The sequence below is a fragment of the Giraffa tippelskirchi genome, chromosome 7 (assembly GCF_054371585.1).
Source record: "Giraffa tippelskirchi isolate mGirTip1 chromosome 7, T2T-mGirTip1v1.2.pri, whole genome shotgun sequence".
NCBI lineage: Eukaryota > Metazoa > Chordata > Mammalia > Artiodactyla > Giraffidae > Giraffa > Giraffa tippelskirchi.
Window position 1 is genome coordinate 15,148,473 of NC_137281.1, and position 15,575 is coordinate 15,164,047.

Consider the following 15,575-nt stretch of genomic DNA (forward strand, 5'->3'; position numbering starts at 1 on the left):
GAATTACTAGCACAATGTATTTCCATTTTCATAAGAAATTGAAAATATGCAAATATAAATATTTTGCTTAGGGATATATATGGCACAACTACAAAGAAAAGTCAAGAAATGATAAGCAAAGTTGTAGGATAATGGTTACCCTAGTGAGGGGTAGGGATGGGCCAAAAGTAGGGAGCAATATATCACTAAGAAGGGACCCTCAAAGGCCTAAAATGGCACTGATAATCTTCTATTTCTTAAGTTAAGAAGTAGGTACATTTTTTGTTATATTATTACTTAAACTACATATTTAGGCTAATATATATTTATGTGTCAATGGCAACCCACTCCAGTACTCTTGCTGGAAAGTCCCATAGATGGAGGAGCCTGGTAGGCTGCAGTCAATGAGGTCGCTAGGAGTCAGACACGACTGAGTGACTTCCCTTTTACTTTTCACTTTCATCCATTGGAGAAGGAAATGGCAACCCACTCCAGTGTTCTTGCCTGGAAAATCCCATGGACGGAGGAGCCTGGTGGGCTGCCGTCTATGGGGTCGCACAGAGTCGGACACAACTGAAGCGACTTAGCAGCAGCAGCAGCATATTTATGTGTGTGTAATTTGTTTAATAATAATAATTAATAAAATTTAGCCATGTATTCTTTGACACTACAGTTCCACATCAAAATTTTTTCTTAGAAATCTGAACAAGAACATAAAAGTGTGGGGAGAGGTAGTCGAGATGGGGGTGGAATGAGATGGGGAGTAGTGTTGACAGAGATGTTTACAGGGACCCTAATTTTCTTCTGAACTTTAGTCTTCCATCTTACCTGAATGCATCCTATGTCTGTATGAAAATCCTTCCTATACCACAAAGCTAAACTCTTAACCTCTTCTCTCTTAAACGTTTTCTAGCTTCTAACCTGTGTTTTTGTTAAAGACTATCTTCTCAATTAACGAGATTCCTCTCTCACCTCTCTCTGAGCTTCCTTTATGTCAGCTTTCTTTTTATATATGCTGTTTACAGCTATATTGTATTTCTTCTACAAGCCTATCAATTATTTGATTTTTTACATTTTTGTATAACACTTTAGCATCTTGCAAGTACTCTGTTTAAAGTACAAATTCAATAATATTGATTAAAAGAATGAATGAACTGACCATTAAGAGAAAGATGAGGCATTCAGAGATAAATTACTATTATAATACTAGCAGCTAACAGCTTTTGAGCTCATAATATGAGATAGGAACTGTTGAAATCACTTTAAAAATATTATCCTAGTTTACAGATGAGAAAACAAAGGCACAGAGAGATTAAGTCAGTTGCTCAAATTTTCACTTCATGTAGGTGTCAGGGTTTGAACTTGTTACTTTAGTTACAGCTGTGCATAGAGCTCAAAAGGTCATCAGATTAGGAAAAGACTCTTTTTTTTTTCCCCTTTGGATGTTGAAAGCTTTATTTTGAAATTTCATGCAGACAGAAGATGGACGGCCAGACACGGCTGAGGGAGGCTTGTGCACCTGAGCTTGGTAAAGACTGGAAGAGGGGACTTCCCCTGTGGTCCAGTGGTTAAGAAGCTGCATTCCAATTCAGTGGATGCAAAGATCCCATAGGCTGTGGAGCAACTAAGCCCACATGCCACAACTACTGAGCTCCCAAGCTCTAGGGCCCATGCTCTGAAACAAGAGGAACCTGCACAGCGCAATGAGAAGCCCTTGCACTGCAACAAGAGAAGCTCTTGAGCCGAAACTAGAGAAAGCATGTGTGCTGCGACAAAGACCCAGCTCAGCCAAAATTAAAACAAAACAGAACAAAAAGGCTGAAAGATGCTTATGGAACTAGAGAAGGAAGGGGACTCAGAGAAGAGGGGGTAAAGTGTGCAAGGAGAGACAGTTCAGAATATCAGCTTTTGTAGAACAACCTCAAAGGACTCAAGTTTGTACTAAGACCTAGAACATTTGAGAGGAACATGCCAACAACAGAGTGAAGAGGTGCTACCTTTGAGTCAAGCTGGGCTGTACCCTGCAAAGATTTTTGCCTGCCTATTTCCTCTTCACTCACCTGAGCATAAGTCTTTTGTCATCTCTCTCTTCGCCATCCAGGGCTCCTTCCCTTGCTCCAACAATAATATCACACTTGGTTTAGAAAAGCAAAGTCCTGCATATATGAAAAGAAACCAAATTTGGTCATGCTGTAGATATCTGAGAACTCACATCCAATTATTTGATCATTGGGGAAGAGGGAGCTTACAGTAAGCCAGAGAAAAATGTGATGAGGACATGCATATAATGGACAGGGAGGCTGAAACTTCCAACACAGATTAATAACAGACCCATTCACTGCCAACTCACAAATATTAACCTGTTACTTTGGCACAGGCAGCAGACATTCTGCCAAGCACTACTGATGCTAACTCCCCAAATCACAATGATACCTTTATGAGTAGAAGCTCAGTTTTACAAGAAGACATTCTTACCCAGTGATACCAAGATCCTGTAGTTCTCCAACATCACATTACTGTACAGATGCCTTTGAGAAGGATTTAGGCAATCCCACTCCTCTTGGGAGAAGTCTACAGCCACATCTCTGAAGGTCACCAGCTCCTGAAATGAAATGAAATAACCTTATCTCTTCCCATACTCACTTCATTCATTCTGCCCCAGGCACACGGGGCTCCCAGAAACACCTTCAGATGTGCAGAATGTTCCCCCCAGGGCTTTTGTACTTCTCAGATCATTCTGTATAAAAACAGCAATGTTCTTATCTCAGTTCCCTATTCCCCTAACCCTGCTTATTTTTCTCCATGGTACTTAATTATTCTGTTATTTATTGTCTGTTCCCCACCTCCACTAAAATATAAAGTCCATGAGGGCGCAGTATGTTTTTGTTTTGGTCACTGCTATATCCCAGTTACAGAACAGTATCTGGCACACACGAGGCTTATTCAAATATTTGCTGAATAAACTAAATTAATGAATGAATGTTTTGCAAAAGTCAAGAAGCTATAAGAGGATGTAAAATGAGACCATAAAGTGCTTACTGTATCTCCCAAAATTGTATTACACCAAGCAAAACAAATCATTAATTCCATTAAAATGCAAATACTTTAATCCAGAATACTTAAAATTTTGTGTAAAGAAATGAGTGTTCCATTCATAATAGTATTTTGACCTATAGGGGCTAAGCAAAGTTCTTAAAAACTTGGAGCTATGCTATGATTCAGCTAGATTCCAGGTTTCCATACTGTGACCATCTAATGAAAACTAATATACATAATGTGTTTGTGTGTGGGGATACATACACACATGTAAATTATTTTCTGGGTTTTTTTTTTTTTTTTTTTACAAAATTGGAAGAGGTTAATCTGTCAAACCAAGAAGATTATTTTATTGGGCACTTTATTCAATTTTGTCATAGTTAAAAAAACTCTCTCTACAAAATAAAGTTTGAGCAAACTCTGGGAGATAGTGAAGGACAGAGAAGCCTGGTGTGCTGCAGTCCGTGGGGTCAGAGTTGGACACAACTTAGCGACTGAGCAAAAAAATTAAGTATTCTTAAAGTGTTTTTCAACACTCAGTAACTTTTTTTCTTAATTATATGAAGTAGCTTGTGAATTTCTCCCTCTTTGACCTAGCAATAACATCCCTAATATATTGCAGAAATGTTCCTGTTTGGTTTGGTCATATACATGCTTCCAAAAATGTTTTCCTTAGCTTACATAGATATGTATAATAAACACATAAATTTTTTATATATGATATACACATTCTTCACTGAGTCTTTCATTTATACAGTCAATGAAAATAATCACAATGTCAATACAAGGAGCTTAAATTCTAACCTTCAAATATCTGACCGCTAACAAAGAACCTCTGAAAATATTTGACCTCTAACCAAATACTTGGTTTCAAAATCCATTCATAATTATAATCAAACACATCTGAAGAAATAGTTCTCTTGACCTTTTTGCCTTACAGACACATGATTCTCAGCAGAGAAGACAACTTTCCCTGAGAACTTGTCATGTACTGACTGACTTCTTTCTCACATCCCTTGTACTACAGCACGTGGAGCTGAGGTAGGTGACCTCTTAGCTCCTTATATTTGCTTTCAGACCACTGTCCCACCTCTTCCCTAAAATATACCTAGTTTTCCATCTCATGAAATCAGGCTGTAGCGGTGTATGATCCCTTCTTCTTCCAATTATCTACCAGTTTCTGGTAGATAATTCCTCTGTCATTCCTTGAACACTTTAGTATCTTGTCTCACTGTCACTTTCTCCAACGCTACTCCCATTATACATAATCTTTGGTCACTTCAATATTCATATAAATAATCCTTCCAACAACCTGGCCTCTCAGTTCTCTGACCCCACCTTCTCCAATAAGCTTGTCTTCCACACTTCTACAGTCACTTTCATGATCATGCCCTAGACCTTGTCATTATCAATTAGTACCAAACCCTCCATAATCTCAATTCTCCTACTCTCACTTTTACCTCCTATATTGCAATTTTTTTTTCCCCTGGTATCCTAATTAGGATGGGCTTCCCAGTGGCGCTAGTGGTAAAGAACCCACCTGCCAATGCAGGAGACATAAGAGATATGGGTTCAAGCCCTGGGTTGGGAAGATCCCCTGGAGGACGGCATGGTAATCCACTCCAGTATTCTTGCCGGGAGAATCCCATGGACAGAGGAGCCTGGTGAGCTATAGTCTATGGGGTCACAAAGAGTAGGACAGGACTGAAGTGACTTAGCATGCATACCCTAATTAGGATCATTCTTTGACCCCACTAGAACCTACAAATCATTAATCTTACATTTTCACTGCTCTTCATTCCCACATACCCTCACATCGTAGAACAACCATTTGTTATAATAACACCCAGGCATATACCCTCAACTTCTCTGCCCCCTTTTCACTTAACTATACTCATCTGGGCCAGAGCCATCACTGAGCATACTTGGTTTCTGTACCCTGCACACCTTAATTTTTTTAGAGGAATCATTCTAATTGGTCTCATTTTAAATTCATGATCACTAACTTCAAGTGAACCACAATAATACATTTCTATCTACCTATATGATACAATTCTTTAGTCCATTCATTTCCCCCACCCTCCCAAATGACCGTTTGATACTTTCTTCCCTCTCCTCACATCTTCAATCCCTCCATCCTTACTCAGCTAAAAGTCTTGCTTTGTTTCACTGGAAAAAAAAAAAAAAGCCATTTTAAGAGGATTTCCACAAATTCCCACAACATCTACACATTTACTTGCATCTGGGCCATATACTCTCTTTTTAATCTTTTTTTTTTTAATCTTTATTGAATTTGTTACAATACTACTTGTTTTATGTGTTGGTTTTTTGGCTGCAAGGCATGTGGGATCTTAGCTCCCCAATCAGGGATGGAACCCACACCCCCTGCATTGGAAGGTAAAGTCTTAACCACTGGACCGCCAGGGAAGTTTCTGGCCCATATACTCTAACTTGATTCTATTACTGTAAATGAACAGCCCACTTACCTAGCAAAGGGCAACCCTTCCACTTGTATCCTAGACCTCAAATCCTCTCAGCTACTCAAGCACAGTCTTCCAGCAATTCTCTCCTTTTCATCTTCAATTTCCCTTTCTGCTGCATCTTTAAATTAGCCCACAGACACATACCTGTCCTTAAAAAACCTTTTTGACTATAACTTTTCCTCCAGTTGCCACCTATTTCTCTTCTTTCCTTACAGCTAAACTATGTGAAAGAGTTGTCTATACTTTTCATTATTTCTCTCTCTGTCCTGAAGAGGAATGACATAATATGATGTGTATCAGGAACACTGTGGCTGCTCTGTTGAGAACAGACTAAAGACAGTAAGGGTGGAAGTAGAGGGGCAAGTTAAGAGGTCATAGCAATAATCCAGGTGAGGAATGATAGTTTACATCAGAATGGAAATTGGTGGTAGTAAAAAGCGGTCAGGTTATGGATATATTTTGAAGGCAGGACAAACAATTTCCTGATGGAAGACTTTTAGCTTGAACATCTTAGATGGGAAGTATGTAAGAAGTTTCTAATTGGTTTTCCTGTTCCTATCCTTGTCCCATTTAGTTTCTTTTCAATAACAGCCAGAGTGATCCTATTAAATGGGAATCAGATTGTCAGACGAGTGTATGCTCCTCGGTTCTGTCTCGTCAAAACAAAGATTAGGAGTGACGGACATTAAAGCCCTCGGCGTGTCATAGCTCTCGGGTCTTGGACAGACCATGTTATACCTCTTAGACAAATCAGTGTTACAGCTCTATTTTATTTAGAAGATAGCAGGAGAATCCATCTTCAAAGTATGAGGGCATGCCAACCCAAAGAGGCGAAGAGAAGAGAGTGGAGGAGTGCGCCAGAGTGCAGGGAGGGGCGGGGGAGAGAGAAAAAGAGAAAGAGCCCAGGCACGCAGAGCGGGCGGGCGGGGCCCTGGAACTTTGGCTCTTCTTTTTATATGCTTTTTTCTCCCCCTGGGCCCGCCCTAGGCAAATTGGGCTTAGCCAGGAGTGCTGTTTGTTCTACCTGAGGTCTTCACTCCAGTCCTCGGAACTTCCTTTGACCTTCCTTTGTTCTATTTTCGCGGGCTTTTCCCTTCCTTGTCTTTTAGCCCCCGCCATTTTGGACTCCTGTTTCCTATTCTAACTACCTAACGAGATCATGCCATTCCTATGCTCCAAAACTTCCAATGGCTCATTTCACTCAGTTTGAGAAATCTGAATTTGAGGTATCCATTCCATAATCAAATGAAGATGCTGAGTGGATAGCTGGATACATGAGTCTGGATTTCTGGAGAGAGTTCTGGGCTGTATACAGTTTGGTAGTTGTTGGCATATAGATGGTATGTAAAGCCATAAGACAGGGTGCAATCAACAAAGGAGTGAGTGTAGATAGAGCAGCAAAAAGGACTAAGCCCTCTTAGTTAACAAGTACTTAGTAAAAAGTCTGTTGAATGAATGAACATCTGGATGGAGACTAGAATGAAGAAGTTATTCTGTTTCTAGGGAACAGCATTTTAGGCAGAGGGAACAGTAAGTGCAAGGCCATGAATCCAGAATGTACTCAGTTCACTGCAGAGAAGTTAGTGTGGCTACAACTGAGTGAGTGAAATATAGACAGAGTGAGAAAAATTAGATGAGGTCACAGGGATAGCCAGGTACCAAATTATGTAGGGCCTTGCAGGTCAAGGCAAAGACTTCAGCATTTGTCCAGAATGAGGTGGGAATCCACTGGAGACTTTTAAGAAGTGACATGATTGGTCACCGAGAAGTTTCAGCAGAAGGAAAATTAATGTCTGCCTGTTTTGAAAAAGGAGGAAAATATTTCAGGAAAAAGAAAACACCAACTCACCCGGTACATGGCTTTAAGAAGTCCAACAGCCATTCTTTACTCCCCTTGACTCTCCTCCTGGGGAATGGCAGTGTCCTTAGATGAGTGAGATGGGGAAGAGAACATGAGAAACTAGGCTTTCCTTGCAGCACCCATAATCACCAGCCTAGAATTTTTCTGCTTTTTCATTCCTCTGTTGCACCCTTCCCTCCACTAGAAAGCATAATGGAGACCTAGGAATCTGCTTGCAAACAATTTAACCTGTGCCCAAATCACTTCCTAATTCATTATTTTAACAAGAAATGTTCTAGATTTTACAATTAAAAACTCCAAGTGATGCAACCATTTGCATAAAGACACAGCTAATAAATAACAGCATCAAGATCAAATAAAGGTCTTTCTGACTCCACTTTCCTTCTTCTCTCCAGTAAGTAAGTGATTCTTTCTCCCCACTGGCGCAGTTTGGGAGATCTTAGTTCCCCGACCAGGGATTGAACCCTGGCCGGGGCAGTGAGAGCACCTAGTCCTAACCACAGGACCGACAGGGAATTCCTAGGTCAGCGGTTCTGAAACCTGGTGGCACACTGGATCACCTGGCCAGCTTTAACAGATATTGGTGGCAGAAGAGTCTCATTCGGTCCCCCTGCTCCTAAACACACACACACACTCACAGATTCTTAAAACTACAGCGCCAACCACCATCTTGCACAGATCACAGCAGCCACGGGTACGGGCAGTTTCACCGTCACCCTCTCCCATAGCCCCTAGTCGCAAAGACTATGATGGTCTCACTCACACACTCCAGTCACAAAGAGGCCGAGGACAGAGAAACAAGAGAGGCAGAAACTATCCTTCTGCCTCAGCTCAGTCTCACTTTCTGTGGCACCAACCATCGCTTACTCGCACACACATAGTCACATAGATATGATGCGTACAGGCACCGCGGGTGACAGGCTCACACACCGTAAGGTACAACCACCGTCTCACACGAAGAGTCACAGAGAAAGCCAGGGGACCAACGTCCGGCTGACCCACTTCCTTCCTACCTGCAGACTCGAACTGCCGGAAGACCAGGTCCCAGCCCGGAAGGCTCGCGTAACCTCTCCTCCGGCCCACCTCCGGGCCTGAATCTGATGGAACCCAGCCTCCGCGGGCCCGGAAAGAGGCGACTCGGCCTCCGGAGGACACAAAGGGGCAACGGGCCCGGTGCTCGCGGGGGCCACTGGGAAGTGTAGTCCTGACCAGAAGACTACCCGGCGCCCTTGAGTTCAACTGCCCTGGGAGTTTGTACCACCACCTCCTCTGCCCCAGCTTTTGTCAAGCGGACCTCTCCCTGGACTTGCAGGAGGAGCCTGGACGTCTCGATCGATTCCTCTCAGCTCTGAGGCTGGGTCCACCACAGAGACTGCGTCGAGCGTCACACTAAACGGTAGCGATTGAAGAGCGCAGGCATAAGGGATCCGTCCACCTTCCTTAGTAACGCCTCGGAGAATTAGAAGCTGCGGGTTAGCCTCAGGGGCCGAGGCGGGGTGGGGGGCGCGGAGTGGGCGCGCTCTAATGCACGCGCGTCTACACAAAGTGCGTGAGAAGTGAGTTCCTCTATTTGAGCTGGGGGACCTGAACAAAGTGTGTATGGGGCAGTTGGGAGTGGAATGCGCAGGTACGTTGTGCTTCACCCAGTCGCTCCTTCCCCAGGGCGTTCTTTCTCAGGGAATGGTTTATCTTGAAGACAGGAGGGGAGAGGTCAGGGCAGAGAGTGTCATCTTTTGCATATGATTCCTGAATTTGTGATTTAGTGATGGTGGATGTGAATGTGTCCCGTCTTCCTAACACGGCTCCTCTGTCGAGTATCTTCAAAGTTTCTTTACTCCCTACATTCAGATAGAAATGTTATCTCAAGAGACTCAAGAGGACTGATTACACTTGCCCCCGACACTTAATGGCTCCTTTGTTGTTGTTGTTGTTGTGTTAGTCACTCAGTCGTGTCCCACTGTTTGAGACCCAATGGACTGTGGCCTGCCAAGTTCCTTCGTCCATGGAGCTCTCCAGGCAAGAATACTGGAGTGGGTTGCCATTCCCTTCTCCAGGGGATCTTCCCAACCCAGGGATTGAACCTGGGTCTCCTGCATTGCAGGCAGATTCTTTACAGAATTGCAGTCAGAGCCACCAGGGCTTCTTAACCTGACTCTATACCTGCTTAGAACAACAGTGTTTGTATTTTAAGGTTTTTACTTTTTTTGGCCACGCTAAGTCTTTGCTGCAGCAAGGGCTCAGCAGCTACAGTGCAGGGGCCCCATTGCTCTGCAGATGTGGGATCCCAGTTCCCCTCAGTTCAGTTCAGTTCAGTCACTCAGTCACTCTTCGAGACCTCATGGACTGCAGCAAGCCAGGCCTCCCTGTCCATCACCAAATCCCGGAGCCTACTCAGACTCATGTCTATCGAGTCAGTGATGCCATCCAACTATAGCTCACCCTCTGTTGTCCCCTTCTCCTCCCGCCTTCAATCTTTCCCAGCATCAGGGTCTTTTCCAGTGAGTTGGTTCTTCCCATCAGGTGGCCAAAGTATTGGAGTTTCAGCTTCAGCATCAGTCCTTCCAATGAATATTCGGGACTGATTTCCTTTAGGATGGACTGGTTGGATCTCCTTGCAGTCCCAGGGGCTCTCAAGAGTCTTCCAACACCACAGTTCAAAAGCATCAATTCTTCGGCACTCAGCTTTCTTTATAGTCCAACTCTCACATCCATACATGACTACTGGAAAAACCATAGCTTTGACTGGACGGACCTTTGTTGGTAAAGTAATGTCTCTACTTTTCAATATGCTGTCTAGGTTGGTCAAAGCTTTTCTTCCAAGGAGCAAGGGTCTTTTAATTTTATGGCTGCAGTCACCATCTGCAGTGAGTTTGGTTCAGTTCAGTTCAGTTCAGTCGCTCAGTCGTGTCCAACTCTTTGCGACCCCATGAACCGCAGCACGCCAGGCCTCTCTGTCCATCACCAACTCCCGGAGTCTACCCAAACCAATGTCCATCGAGTCAGTGATGCCATCCAACCATCTCATCCTCTGTCGTCCCCTTCTCCTCCTGCCCCCAATCCCTTCCAGCATCAGGGTCTTTTCCAATGAGTCAATTCTTCACATGAGGTGGCCAAAGTATTGGAGTTTCAGCTTCAGTCCTTCCAATGAACACCCAGGATTGATCTCCTTTAGGATGGACTGATTGGATCTCCTTGCAGTCCAAGGGACTCTCAAGAGTCTTCTCCAACACCACAGTTCAAAAGCATCAATTCTGCGGCACTCAGCTTTCTTCACTGTCCAACTCTCACATCCATACATGACCACTGGAAAAACCATGGCCTTGACTAGACAGACTTTTGTTGGCAAAGTAATGTCTCTGCTTTTAAATATGCTATCTAGGTTGGCCATAACCTTCCTTCCAAGGAGTAAGCATCTTTTAATTTCATGGCTGCAATCACCATCAGCAGTGATTTTGGAGCCCCAAAAAATAAAGTCTGACACTGTTTCCACTGTTTCCCCATCTATTTCCCATGAAGTGATGGGACCAGATGCCATGATCTTAGTTTTCTGAACGTTGAGCTTTTAGCCAACTTTTTCACTCTCCTCCTTCACCTTCATCAAGAGGCTCTTTAGTTCTTCTTCACTTTCTGCCATAAGGGTGGTGTCATCTGCATATCCGAGGTTATTGATATTCCTCCCGGAAATCTTCATTCCAGCTTGTGTTTCTTCCAGCCCAGCGTTTCTCATGATGTACTCTGCATATAAGTTAAATAAGCAGGGTGACAATATACAGCCTTGACGTACTCCTTTTCCTATTTGGAACCTGCCTGTTGTTCCATGTCCAGTTCTAACTGTTGCTTCCTGACCTGCATACAGGTTTCTCAAGAGACAGGTCAGATGGTCTGGTATTCCCATCTCTTTTAGAATTTTCCACAGTTTATTGTGATCCACACAGTCAAAGGCTTTGGCATAGTCAATAAAGCAGAAATAGATGTTTTTCTGGAACTCTCTTGCTTTTTCGATGATCCAGCGGATGTTGGCAATTTGATCTCTTGTTCCTCTGCCTTTTCTAACACCAGCTTGAACATCTGTAAGTTCATGGTTCATGTATTGCTGAAGCCTGGCTTGGAGAATTTTGAGCATTACTTTACTAGCATGTGAGATGAGTGCAATTGTGCAGTAGTTTGAGCATTCTTTGGCATTGCCTTTCTTTGGGATTGGAACAAAAACTGACCTTTTCCAGTCCTGTGGCCACTGCTGAGTTTTCCAAATTTGCTGGCATATTGAGTGTAGCACTTTCACAGCATCATCTTTGAGGATTTTAAATAGCTCCACTGGAATTCCATCACCTCCACTAGCTTTGTCAATTCTCCCCAATTTATCTATATACTGAATATGCTGCTGCTGCTGCTGCTGTTAAGTCGCTTCAGTCGTGTCCGACTCTGTGCGACCCCATAGACGGCAGCCCACCAGGCTCCCCTGTCCCTGGGATTCTCCAGGCAAGAATACTGGAGTGGATTGCCATTTCCTTCTCCAGTGCATGAAAGGGAAAAGTGAAAGTGAAGTCGCTCAGTCGTGTCCGACTCTTAGCGACCCCATGGACTGTAGCCTACCAGCTCCTCCGTCCATGGGATTTTCCAGGCAAGAGTACTGGAGTGGGGTGCCATTGCCTTCTCCGATATACTGAATATAATCTCAGGAAAATGCCAGATAGATTTTTTTAAGCAAGTAGACAAATTCCTTCTAAAACTCTTCTTGGTGTTTGAAATGAAAAAAAAAAAATGGTATATGAATGTATATAGCAGCTTTAGTTGTAACAGACAAAAGTTGGAAAAACCCGCATGTCCTTCCATGAGTGAATGGCTAAACAAACTGTAGTATGTTCACATGGAATTCTACTCAGCAATAAAAAGGAATGCATTACACATGTAACAACATGTATGAATCTCCAGGGAATTATGCTGAGTGAAAAAGTCAGTACTCCAATTACATACTTTATAATTTCATTTATGTAACATTCTTGAAAGGTAAAATTACAGAAATGGAGAACAGATTAGGGTTGCCAGGTCTTACGGAGAGGGTTTCGGGAAAGAGAGAAGTGGGTGTGGCTATAGAAGGAAAACATGAAAGATTCTTATGATGATGGAAGTATCTTGAGAGTATCAATGTCAATTTTCTGATAATGTGTATAGTATTGCAAGGTGTTACCACTGGGGGAAATTGGATAAAAGGTATATGGGATCTCCCTGAATTATTTCTTAAAACTACATGAGAATCCAGAATATTGGGGTAAGTTGCCATTTCCTCCTCCAGGGGATCTTCCTGACCCAGGGATCTAACTCTAGCAATCTCTTGCATTGGCAGGTGGATTCTTTACCACTGCGCCACCTGGGAAATATTCTTGCCTGAAGAATCCCATAGAGAGAGGAGCCTGGTGGGCTACAGTCCATGGGGTCACAAAAGAGTTGGACACAACTGAGTGCGCGCGCACACACACACACACACACACACACACGAGAATCCAGAATTCAGTTCAGTTCAGTTCAGTTCAGTCGCTCAGTCGTGTCCACTCTTTGCGACCCCATGAACCGCAGCATGCCAGGCCTCCCTGTCCATCACTAACTTCCTGAGTCTACCCAAACCCATGTCCATCAAGTCGGTGATGCCACCCAACTATCTCATCCTCTGTCGTCCCCTTCTCCTCCTGACCCCAATCCTTCCCAGCATTAGGGTCTTTTCTAATGAGTCAGCTCTTCGCATGAGGTGGCCAAAGTATTGGAGTTTCAGCTTCAACATCAGTCCTTCCAATGAACACCCAGGACTGATCTCCTTTAGGATGGACTGGTTGGATCTTCTTGCAGTTCAAGGGACTCTCAAGAGTCTTCTCCAACACCACAGCTCAAAAGCATCAACTCTTCGGCACTCAGCTTTCTTCACCATCCAACTCTCACATCCATACATGACTACTGGAAAAACCACAGCCTTGACTAGAATGACTTCCAAACAAAAAGTTAAAATTTAAGAAAATTAGGCCAAAAGAAAACAAATTCTAAGGTGGTAGAACAAAACCCAACTGCTTTATAAATGTAAATTTACTAAATATGTCAAAGAGTAAGACTGTCATTTATTTTAAAAATAAATATTATTTAATGAGACATACTTTAAAAATAAAAGTTAAAAGCAAAAGTATAGAAAAAGATGCTTTAGCCAAAAGAAGCATGGTGAAGCTATAGTAATATCAAAACAGACTAAGACAAAAACCAATATTATAAATGGTAAACTGAATAATTTTTTTAAGTATTTATATTTATTTGGCTATGCGGATCTTTGTTGCGGCATGTAGGATCTAGTTCCTTGACCAGGGATCGAACCCAGGTCTCCTGCATTGGGAGCACAGTGTCGTACCCACTGGACCACCAGGGAAGTCACAAATTACATAATTTCTTATACAATTAATTTAGCAGGAAGCTAGTATAATGCTAAATATGTATCATCTACAAGAGAGCTTTAAAATATATAAAGCAAAGCTTTACAGAAATAAAAGGAGAAATAGACAAATATACAAGTATAAAAAAATGAAATCAGGAAGCCAGATAGACACAGAACTAACTCTGTTCTCATCTTTTAACAAAATAATTAGCAAAAAAATAACTCTTATAGGTGACAGAAGAAATGTACTGCTTGTAAACACACGTAAGACAAATAAGTAACACTTATTTAGAGGACATGTTCTCTCTATGCAGTGTTTGGGAGTCTCTTTACCCTTTCTAGAAAGAGATTCACACTATTCTGAAACAGTGCTGGTTATCATCTAGTGAAAGGAAGGCTGTGAAAGGAAGACTTTTTTTCTGCTTCCTAGAGATAACATAGTTCTTTAGTTTTGTGGCTTTGTATAGCTTTACAGTAATCTTATGAGCTAGAAGCCTCTCTGATACCTTCAATAACTTCAAGTTTCTGATATTTAGCATGCTGTAGTCTGCAGTATTCTGTTCTCTTTGCTAACATACTATCGCACAAAAGCGTAATGTTTTCATAGAGATTTTCTCCATTTTAGTCTCCACTGCAAAATTATTGTAGTGTGTCTTCAACTTTCATTGAAAACTGTTTTTTAATTCTTAAATCAGAGTGGAACTCAAATGAAATGTTGAAAAAAATCAGGTCTTTATGGCAGGAGTGACATTAAAGTCTGGTTTGCTAGATTCTTAGGTTTTTGCACCTGGTTACTTCTCTGCTTTTCCACCCACACTTTTCACTCCTGATGTCGAGGCTACTTTGAATTATTGACATGCCCTTTCATTTGATGGGTCAATGTCTTTGCCTTCTTCAACAACATCTTTCTAAATTACCTGTATCACTTTTGTCCATAAAACACACATGAATGTGGAATAACACAGTGTAAAAAAAAAAGTAAGGGTGTTTTCCACCAATACACATTCACAAAACTGATTTTTTTCCATGTAATATTTTGGTGACTGTGGAGTGTTGACTTAATCATGTAAGTTTCAATATTTTACCAGGTGCCCGTCAGAAAAACAGAAACACAATGAACACAAGCACACAGTCTCTCAAAAACTGCAGGGTCAGAATCAAGAGGTCCCTAGAACAGACGACGCGACCATGGTCACACGAATGGTTTCAAATTTGCACGACTCCAAAATCACTGGACCTCAAAGTCTCTCGACCCGCTAGACTCTCTACCCCAAATTCCACCACAGAAATCTTCCACACTCGATCACCCAAGGGCACTCTTCCCTTCTCGGACTGCCGCCAGGAGCATGAGGCTCAGGCTGGCCCATCTCTTCTCGTCACGGTGCCCAGATCTTTTCCCACCTTCACCCCACTGAAGTCCAGTCCCAGGTGGGGCCGGGATCAGAAGGAACGAAACCAAATCAGCGGTGCTTCCTTCACGGACCAGACATCATAACGCCGAGAACCAGAAGATACAGCCAACTGCACTGAGCAAGCGACTTTTTGCAGAAAATAGATTTGTACCGAGGAGGCCTCTGGGAAATGTAGTTCTGGGCAGCAAAACCGCGGGCCTTTTCAGATCCTCCTCAGCACCAGGTAGCACTCCCAGGCTCCGAGTGCCAGACTCATGGGAGGCAGCTGCTGCAAAACTCTCAGCTGAGGTCCCTCGGCAGATCTGAGAGCCCCTCCACGGTCCGGTGGGTCATTCCGGTTACCCCGACAACGGGAGGGCCAGTCCCTCCTCGGCGAGCCGCGGGGGCCTCTGGGA

General features: G+C 42.9%; 1 protein-coding gene across 3 annotated transcripts in view; it reads right to left on the reverse strand.

Annotated features, from left to right (window-relative positions):
* Positions 1-15,528, reverse strand: part of LOC145515674 (uncharacterized) — a 189,202-nt gene extending 173,674 nt beyond the window's left edge. Inside the window, exons 1-4 of one of the 3 annotated variants that reach the window (XM_081516709.1) lie at positions 15,332-15,528; positions 7,348-7,422; positions 2,455-2,581; positions 2,040-2,135 (exon numbers count right to left, since the gene is read on the reverse strand). In XM_081516709.1, coding sequence (XP_081372835.1) covers positions 2,040-2,135; positions 2,455-2,581; positions 7,348-7,380 — 256 coding nt within the window. In that variant the 5' untranslated portion in view covers positions 7,381-7,422; positions 15,332-15,528. Of the gene's footprint in view, positions 1-2,039; positions 2,136-2,454; positions 2,582-7,347; positions 7,423-8,289; positions 8,399-15,331 lie in introns of those variants that run through there. The other 2 variants (XM_081516708.1, XM_081516710.1) reach the window with 2 other exon arrangements.
* Positions 15,529-15,575: the final 47 nt, after the last annotated feature.